The sequence below is a fragment of the Argentina silus genome, assembly GCF_951799395.1.
Source record: "Argentina silus genome assembly, chromosome: 18".
In the NCBI taxonomy this organism is placed as follows: Eukaryota; Metazoa; Chordata; class Actinopteri; order Argentiniformes; family Argentinidae; genus Argentina; species Argentina silus.
The window spans coordinates 15491535-15501534 of record NC_139672.1 but is presented as its reverse complement, the minus strand read 5'-3'; the positions used below and the strand labels follow the sequence as shown (position 1 = coordinate 15501534).

The 10000-nt window shown below is 45.3% G+C and overlaps 1 protein-coding gene across 1 annotated transcript in view; it reads left to right on the top strand.

Annotated features, from left to right (window-relative positions):
- Positions 1-5521: 5521 nt before the first annotated feature.
- eif2b3 (eukaryotic translation initiation factor 2B, subunit 3 gamma) overlaps positions 5522-10000 on the top strand; it is a 32616-nt gene continuing 28137 nt past the window's right edge. The window contains exons 1-2 of the mRNA XM_083689611.1: positions 5522-5803; positions 6180-6336. Of these exons, the coding sequence (XP_083545737.1) occupies positions 6189-6336 (148 nt within the window). The 5' untranslated portion in view covers positions 5522-5803; positions 6180-6188. The remainder of the gene's footprint in view (positions 5804-6179; positions 6337-10000) is intronic.

The window sequence follows — 10000 nt, the reverse complement described above, 5'->3', positions numbered from 1 at the left end:
TCTCGGTGCTACAGCGCTTCTGAGGAACTCATGACAGCGAGGTCAGCTTAAAAGAGAGATGTAACATGTGCTGCAAAACAAGCAGTGTGTGTGTGTGTGTGTGTGTGTGTGTGTGTGTGTGTGTGTGTGTGTGTGTGTGGCTGTCTCCAGTGAGGGTTGCGTGGTTAGGGGACCTCACAGACAGAGCCCAGGGCGGACACACAGCCAGAGGAGACACACAGGGAGATCACAGGGCGCAGGGCAGGGTGCTGTTTGCACTCTTGTGGCTTCTCTTCCTCACTGGGCTCCCCCAAAAACAGGCCCCAGCAGAGTGAGGGCAATCACCCACACCACACACACACGCACGCACGCACACACACACACGCACACGCACGCATACACGCACGCACACACACATATATATGTAAGCACACACACACACACATGCACACACACACACATACACATATACACACACACACGCACACACGCAGGCACACACACACACACACACACCTAAAAGGTTGATTATAAAAGGTGGCACTGGGCGTTCTTTTGAGGTAAACGTCTATTGCCTTATAAACCTGAGAATCTATGCCAGAGGAGGGGAATTTCTGTTGGAATGACAGATTAACAACTTTGATGTCTTCATGAAATTAAAAAAACCCACAATACACCTCCCCCTTTCCTTTCTTTCCCAAACAGCCTTATCTCTCTCTCTCTCCCTCTTTCTCTCTCTCTCCCTCTTTCTCTCTTTCTCTCCTACCCAAGCTAGTATCTCAATATCTCTTGCCTGTTTGTGTAGACCCCACAATAAACCCTTCCTTCACAAAATGCCCTATCCCTCTCTCTCTCTACCCCCCTCTCTCTCTCTCCCACACCTCTCTCTCTCCCCCATCTCTCACCCCCCCCCCCCCTCCCTCCCTCTCTCTCTAACCCAGCCAGCCAAACTACAAGCTGAGCCGCTGTGCCCAGAGTTATAGGAATCATTAAGCAGTAGAAATATGAACAGAGCCAGAGAATGTGTGTAAAGCAGTCGCAGGCCTGACACATGCACTCAGCAGGCCCGGCCCGGCCCGGCCCGCTCCCAGAGCACAGCGCAGGCATGCCAGGGCCTTCCAGCAGGGAGTTGCCCCGCGCTTTATTACCTTGGCTCATCAAAACCAGTCCAGATATTTCCTGTGTCTGCCACCCGGCCCCTGTCTGAGTTATTAGGTCCTTTCATGTTCTCGTGAAAGGTGTTTTGTTGTAATGTATGAAGAAATATATGAGCATATGACGATGAATCAATCTTGATTAAAAAAAAAGGGGGAAAAAAAATCCCTCGGAAAATATCACCAATTAAAGTGAAAGCACTAGTACTGTTTTTGGTGTGGCTTGTTTAAGTCGCGCGGCTTACGGTAAGTGTATGTTTTTAGAAGCTTTATTTCATGGAAATTCTCGCAAAACCCTCCTGCATGAACTATCGTTCAATATCGTTAAGTACGTCTAGTCTATACACTGCATGCTTCCTCTCAGGGTTGAAAGGGGTCCTACAGCGAAGTTAACCTACATATCCCCTGTCATCACCTCCCTCATAATCCTTAATCTCTCATGCAGACGATAAAAGAGCTGTTTTCATACTATTCAGCTTGTCCCAACAAGAATCACATGCTTTGTACTACGGCATGTCTGTGTTTGTGTGTGTGTGTGTGTGTGTGGGGGTGTCTGTCTGTGAGTGTGTGTGTGTGTGTGTGTGTGTGTATGTGTCTGTCTGTCTGTCTGTGTGTGTGTGTGTGTGTGTGAGTGTGTGTGTCTGTCTCTCTGTGTGTGTGTGAGTGTGTCTGTCTGTGTGAAAGGGTGTGTGTGTGAGTGTGTGTGTCTGTCTGTCTGTCTGTCTGTGTGAAAGGGTGTGTGTGTGAGTGTGTGTGTGTGTCTGTCTGTGTGTGTGTGTGTGTGTATATGTGTGTCTGTGTGTGTGTGTGTGTGAGTGTGTGAGTGTGTGTGTGAAAGGGTGTGTGTGTGTGTCTGTGTAAAAGGGTGTGTGTGTGTGTGTGAGTGTGTGTGTGTGTGTGTGAGTGTGAGTGTGTGTGTGTGTGTGTGTGAGTGTGTGTGTGTGTGTGTGTGAATGCCACATGTCCTTTTTGCCTCAGTCGATGCAGGAGAATAAAAATCTCAGCTCTAGATGCGCAGCCCCCCCCCAACCCCCCCCCCCCCCCACACACACACGCACGCACACACGGAGAGTGTGTTTATCTATGTCATCGGCGGATGACCGTGAATGGGCTCTGTTTTTGTTTCCAGGGCCGCCGCCCCCCCCCCCCACCCCTCGCCCCCCCACCCCCCCGCTCCGCTGCGCTCTGCTCCTCTCCACGCTGTGTCCTGGAAGTGGCGCAAACACAAACCACACTGGGCATGTTGTGCCTGCACCGCACTGCACAGCTCAGGGGGAGGCGGGGGGGGGCGGGGTGGAGTGGGGTGGGGTGGAGGTGGTGGGGGGGGGGGGTAGGCGGTCAGGGGGCAGAGACAGCGCTCCTTGGGTGGTCTGGCCCCGTCGAATGTTTATGATATAAACCAACCTAATCCAACTGGCTTGTTTAAGGGAATTGAGAATGATTTACAAGTGCTAGGGCTTGGGCCAGGGAGAGGAAATCAGGGGGAGAGAGAGGAGAGATCACGGCCAGGGCTGTCTGTCTGTCTGTCTGTCTGTCTGTCAGTCTATCTGTCTCTTGGTCTGTCTGTCGGTCTGTCTCTTGGTCTGTGTCTGTCTGTCTGTCTGTCTGTCAGTCAATCTGTCTCTCGGTCGGTCGGTCTGTCTGTCAGTCTATCTGTCTCTTGGTCTGTCTGTCGGTCTGTCTCTTGGTCTGTGTCTGTCTGTCTGTCTGTCTCTTGGTCTGTGTCTGTCTGTCTGTCTGTCGGTGGTGTGGCTTGCCGTATGGTTCAGAGAGGCCTTCTCTCTCCCTATCTCTCCCTGCTCTAATTGTGGAGTTAAAGTAGGTCTTTACATCAAGGGCTTTCATTGCCAAATTGGCCGGGCTTGGATTATGAAAATCCAGAGATCAGTTCACTTTCAATTGGTGATGAGGTCTTGCACCTGCATTTCCATCGTTCGCTATGAAACTCATTTCCCACAGAAGGGGAAAGAAAATTGTGTTTGTGTTTTTTCTTTCTTTCTTTCTTGCTTTCAGAAAATAAAACACCATGTGTGGATTAGTTTGACTTGATCTATAAAGGCCAGAGTCAAGTCAGGAGGTTACAATACAGCTTCTCTGGTTGCAGATCTGCACCAACTGCGATCTAACAGTTGGAAATAAGTTATCGAATTGATCCGTCATGGGTGGTCAATCCAATCAGTCTTGGACTCAGTCATCATCCTCAGGGATCTCTGTGTCGAACAAGCATATCAAAAACAAGATCTGGTATTTTCATACCGCGCAAATTTGTTTCGGAAGAGGTAGAGAAGCCAGAAAATCTCACGGACTCATTATACATTACCTCGATGAAAGTTAGTCGACCCTTTTGAGGACACTTCCCCAGTTTGTTTTTATGTTCTAATATCGCCACGTTTTTCTGCCGGTCCTGTGATATCGAGGCCATCGGTGACACCATACCACCAATCGCACCACCACATTTCCCGCCTTGTGTTATTTTGGGTCAAGTTTAGAAAATGTGGAATGTCACGCTCAAGTTGTAAAAAAGCAGAAAAGGCAAAGGGATAATCTCACCAAGAGCCAGTGGTGAGGGCTGACTTTTATGATCGCTGCGGTTTCAGCCAGAAGCCTTTTTTATGGCAAAACTGATGCCACCTGCAAGTAAGAAACACCTAGTAAACAAGAGGGGGAGGAGGTGGTGGGACGGACCGCAGGGACAGGAAGAAAGAACCACTTGTAGTCGAAAGCAGCTTATCATGTTAACCAGTTTGGAGTAAGGAATAAAAACCGTCGGTCCGTGACTTTTTATTCACTCTCTGATGAATAAACGCAGACTTGATCCAACGTTTAACCATCATCATTTACAGTTACAGGTCGGGAGCCAGACCGAGATCTCATAGGAACACTGGGAATATTCTCAAAACCAGGCAGAGTTTGAACCTACAGTGTACTTGGTGTTATGAGTAGTATTTTAGATGTTTAGATGTTGTTTTTGTTGATGTGTACATAACAGTCAAAATGCCCAAACCCCCCTCTTATTATCCTGCATGCTGTGAGGTAATGCTGGAGGCCTATTGAAAATAATATCCATAGACAAAATAAAGGTTTATGTACCATATCTCATTTAAAGAAACTGTGTGTTCAGCTGCGGGTTCTAAAAGTGACAATATCTCAATATTTAAATGTTTATTATCTAAATATTTGGTGTCCATTACGGTCGGTTTGTGATCATTAAATGAGATTCCATTGGCAAAATATCAGTGGTCCATTTTGTGTACATTACAGAAGATGCCAGCAGGTAAACTTTGCTCAAATCATCAACACATGATAATGTGGGTGGTCTAATGGCTGTTCTTCACCACAGAAAACATTCCTCCGTCTGAGAAGAGGTACGTCAAGACGACTGTGGCAGTTTGATGGGTTTTCTCATACGTCATGTCGCTGAACATTTAGTCAACAAAGTCATTATAAGTGGCCTGAAGGTATTGAGGTATACACGACAATAACAACAACAACAACAACAACAACAACAACAACAACAACAACAACACAGCTAAGGTCGGTGGACAAGATGCTACATTAAAGAAATGTTGTCCCTGTGAATTCTACCATTGATGATTTACAACGTTACAAAGGTATCACCACACAGTCAGTAAATGAGGAGCTTAAACAAGAGCTTAAAAATGTTTCGCAACCATGTCTGTTCTGTAACTTCTGTTCACTCACTCCCTTCCTCCTTCTCCCTCTCCCCCCCCCCTTCTTTCCTCAGGGTGAATTGCAACAGCCTGTCCTGTTATTCCACAGTTTCCTCAGCAAGCGGCTAGCTACCACTGAAGCCCATCTCCTGTCCAGAGCAAACAAAGCCAGCCACATTCCCTGAGTTCAATTTGCTGTTACATCGGAGGTCTGCGAATTGGGGTTTGACTTGAGCTGCGCCTGTCTGGAGGAGTTGGGTGGCTGGTAAGCTGGATGGTGGGGGGGGGGGGGGGGGGGGGGGGGGGGGGGGCCCTGGCTGCTTGCTGGCTGGAAATTACTGGTGTGAATCCTTAGGAACACTCTCTCCCCCCTGTATGTGAAAAAGACACACACAGTGAAATACTTAATGTTCTCTTCTCCCCATAAAGGAGTTCTTGAATGGAACTACAGGTTGCACTTGTTTCATTAATAAAACATATTAACTCATATAATTGTGAATAGTTCTTTGGGATGAAGCATGTTCATGTTGTTGTTGTTGTTGTTTTTGTTGTTGTTTTTGTTGTTGTGGATTATGATGATGATGAAGATGATGGTTGTGGTTATGGTTATCATTTTTTGGTTGATTGTGTAAATTCTAGACACATGGACGCAGGGCAAAAGATGGGAACCATACACTGTTCATCGTTTCCACACGGTCTGATTTCATCAACGGTACCCAAATGTCATCATACATGTTAGCTTGCTAGCCAGGTAAACGAAGTATCTCTCACATTCCCTTCATCCTTATCACACATTAGTAAGTACCGGATACATTTGAGGGCCTTAACATACGATAATACGCGTGCTATATTGTTGTCTTGGTCGATAAAAGTTTAGAACAGCGCGGACTGTTAGCTAGCTCGCTAGCCTCCGAAGCTAACAGTAACAGCAAGTGCATGCGTCTTGCAGCGCTGACATCTGGGACTCAAGTTCTGCATTTTCAACTGACTCTCTGACAGGTACGTGTTGGAAATGATGATGTTCCTCATGTGCTGCGAGGCGTAACACGACAACGACACAGGTCTGCCGTTGGTCTAATGCTGTTTGCAGAAGCCACCGAGTCCTCTGGTGGACCTGATTATAGTTGTTGACAGATGTCAGCCTTGGCTTACGACACTCAAATGAAAACTGGATGTTGCTTCTTTGTCTGATGTCAGCAAGACATGAATAATGAAAGCAAGGATATGTTGATTGGCACATAAATAGGATGTGTGTGGGTGTGATTGGCACATGTGCTTTTTGCTGCAGTGTTACAGGACAATACAAGTCTCTTCCTCCCTCCCTTCTTCTTTCCTCCCTTCCTCTTTCCTCCCTCCCTCCCTCTCTCTCCCCCAGGTGTGGGAGATGGAGCTCCAGGCGGTATTGATGGCGGCAGGTGGGGGGTCCCGTATGATGGACCTCACCTACAACACCCCCAAACCTCTGCTACCTGTAGGGAACAAGCCCCTGATCTGGTACCCCCTCAACCTGCTGGAGAGAGTGGGCTTTGAAGGTACAGTAGATAGGCAGCTCTACGTTATTGTCCTCAGGGAGGAAAAACGAGGTTCCCAGCCCATTGTAACAGACAGACAAGAAACATGAAGTCACAACACAGCAACCACACATCAGGGTACGACATCACATAACATGACATGACATGACATGACATAACTCAACTCTGTAGCACACACGGTCATGGCGGTAATCAGAAGGGTTGGCCGTTCAAAACAGGGGACGCAGGTGGAGACAGACATCGGAGGTAATGCCTCATTCCATTCGTTAGATTGTTAGATAGGTAGATTGTTCAGTGCTGTGATGGTGAAGAGCACAGAGCTTGTGCTGCTTTTACAGTGGTCTAATGCCTCTCTGAACGTTCACCAATCCAAGCACTCTCTTCCAGGCTGCAAGGAGACCGTGGTCTGTAGTAACGCTGTAATTAGGCAACTGTCTCAACGTTTTATTAACATGTTGTAGCATAGTAATTAGGCCTACCATGCTTTATGGAGTGCAGCTTTTTGTGTTATTACCGAACTATTACCGACTATGACGCAATCACAAAGCAATTAACTAATATTCCAGGGTTGTTACAATGCTGTTACTAGAGTAGTTACTACACAGACAGCGAGCGCCAGCTGAATGAAAAGTGTGCGGAACCTGCCTGCAAGGTCCCCTACCAAAATTTGCGGAAGACAACATGAATGCATACAGCAGACCTATTCATGACCTATTTACGCTGTTTACGAGCCCCTGCTGCGGCGTCAACGCTGCTGGCAGCCTGGGTAGGCCAAGCTCTCCCCGCCAGGTCCAATCTGCTCCATGATAACTCAGATCGGTCATTATTGGGCGATAAATGACAGAGATACTTATACAGAGGACTGTTTTCTCTTTAAGCGCGCGGTCCAGAGATTCTACTGTAAGGACTCCTCTTGGTCTAGTTGTGACTTTCATAGTTACAGCTGTGGTTCGGGGGGGGGGGGTGGGGGGGGGCTGTTCTTGGCCACCTGTGCTTCTCTAAGTGCACTTAGAGGGAATTCCTCTGGAGAAGGCTCTACTGAGAAGTAGGCCTACTTTAGAAAATATCATGATGTGTATATATACTATGCTATATATATATATATATATATATATATATATATATATATATATATATATATATATATATATATATATATGAGAGAGAGAGAGAGAGAGAGAAATTAGTTAATTGCTCAAGCATGGAGATATGCCAGCATGATAAAACATGAGCGTACTGCGGCGTGTGGACAGTATGGCTGGTGTTGTGAATAGATAATGAGACATCATGTCACTGCAGCATGTGACATACTGCACTTGTAGTTAAGCACATATCTGGAGGTTGAAGCACTTTTACGGACTATTTCCTGTAAGAGAACAACATCACAACTGATTGACGAGATGTTTTCTTACGGAAACGTCTTGTAATAAAGCGGGGTAGTCATGCATTTACGTTTTTTACATTTATGGCAAATACATTTGTTTGAGTAAGTGAATCATCTATCCAACAGTCATCATAAGACAAAGTAATCAATGCTCACACCAGGGGCCATTGGCAGTCGTAATGCCAGTAGGCTATTTTTTTATTTTTTTATTTTTTATTTATTTTATTAGCAGGAGAGAACTTGTACAGGGGGGGTAGCGGGGGAGATGCCATCTCTATTTGCAAGTACAGTACCAGTCAAAAATTTTGACACACCTTGCCAAGAGTGTGCAAAGCTGTCATCAAAGCAAAAGGTGGCTACTTAATACAAAACATATTCTGGTTTGTTTAACACTTTTTTGTTTACTACATAATTCCATATGTGTTCCTTCATAGTTTTGATGTCTTCACTATTAATCTACAATGTAGAAAATAATTAAAAAAATAAAGAAAAACCATTGAATGAGAAGGTGTGTCCAAACTTTCGACCGGTACTGTAAGTTGGATAGAACTGTAATTTTTGGGGCGAAAGGGACTGTTTTTGTTTCTGATAGTATGGTGACACCATTCAGTTCATAAACAAGGAGTTTCCGAAGGGAGAGTTTGCCAGAGTGGAGTAGAGCGTTATGTTTTCCAATACAATACAACCATTAAATATAGTCCCAGTTACGCGAATACATCAAACCTTGATCACCAGGTTTGCATTATGGTGTGTATACATAGAACTGTTGTTGTGACCTGAGGCCTCCTTGCGTATTATCGTCCTGTGTGGTGGGGAGGCGGGCAGGACACAGTGCCCCGCCAGCTAGCCGGGCTCTGCAATTAGCTTTTACAAGGCTAAACACAGCTACAGTAAGCAAACAAGTTTGGAAGAAACATTTATGCAGTCGGGCAGAATTAAGGTGTAGGAATGTCCAACGACTCACTCCCATGCAGTGTTTTTCTGTTTTGTAACGAAATCTCTCTCAGAAAGTGCTCACAGTTTCCACTGTGTATGTGAGATTCCAACGGTGATATAGACCAGACTCTTCTTGTCGTTTGTCATATATACACTCACCGAGCACTTTATTTGGAACACTATAGTAATACTGGGTAGGGCCTCCCTTTGCTCTCAAAACAGCCTCAGTTCTTTGTGGCCTTGATTCCACAAGATGTTGGAAACATTCCTTTGAGATTCTGATCCATGATGACATGATTGCATCACGCAATTCCTGCAGATTTTTCAGGTGCACTTTCAAGCTGTGAATCTCCCGTTCTACCACATCCCAAACGTGTTCTATTGGATTCAGATCCGGTGACTGGGAAGACCACTGAAGAACACTGAAGTCATTGTCATGTTCATGAAACCAGTTTGAGACCACTTTTGCTCTTTTTTTTTTTTTTTTTTTTTTTTTTAAACTACATTTGCAGTTTCCAAGGCTATATGTTCACTTTGGTTGCTTGACTCAGACTGAGCTTAGTGTTTCATGAACACTCTTTAGAATACACTCAGAAAAAAGGGTTCCAAAAGGGTTCTTAGGGTTCTATCCTGTAGGAGACCCTTTGAAGAACCATTTTGGGTTCCATGTAGAACCCTCTGTCAAAATGGTTCTACATGGAACCCAAAAGGGCTCTCCCACAGGGACAGCCTAAGAACCCTTTTTGGTTTGAGGTAGCACCTTTTTTCCCCTAAGAGTGTAGGAAAATTTCAGCCACAGTTTCCATTTTAGATATTTGTGAGGTTCCAAGTGTTTACTGTGCCGTCTGCTTGACTGAGCTGAGTCAAGTCCCCCCAGTCTCTCCTCCAAGTCTCCGTGTTTCTCCCCTGAAGAGGTAATAGCTTGACTTAGCATGATATAGATTTTATGATCTATATTATGTTTTATTACATTCTATTGTTGATTGATGTACAGTACCAGTCAAAAGTTTGGACACACCTTCTCATTCAATGGTTTTTCTTTATTTTTTATTATTTTCTACATTGTAGATTAATATTGAAGACATCACAACTATGAAGGAACACATATGGAATTATGTAGTAAACAAAAAAGTGTTAAACAAACCAGAATATGTTTTATATCTTAGATTCTTCAAAGTAGCCTTTTGACTGGTTCTGTACATGTGACATGGAGGGAGAAGAGCGGACGCTCTGAGCTCCTATCAGGCTCACTGACATTACCGCACCGTACCGTAAGGAAAGGAGTAGAGGAGCAAAGAAAACCACCTGACTGGCACTGCAGATGCTAAAGACCTGCTCTGCCGC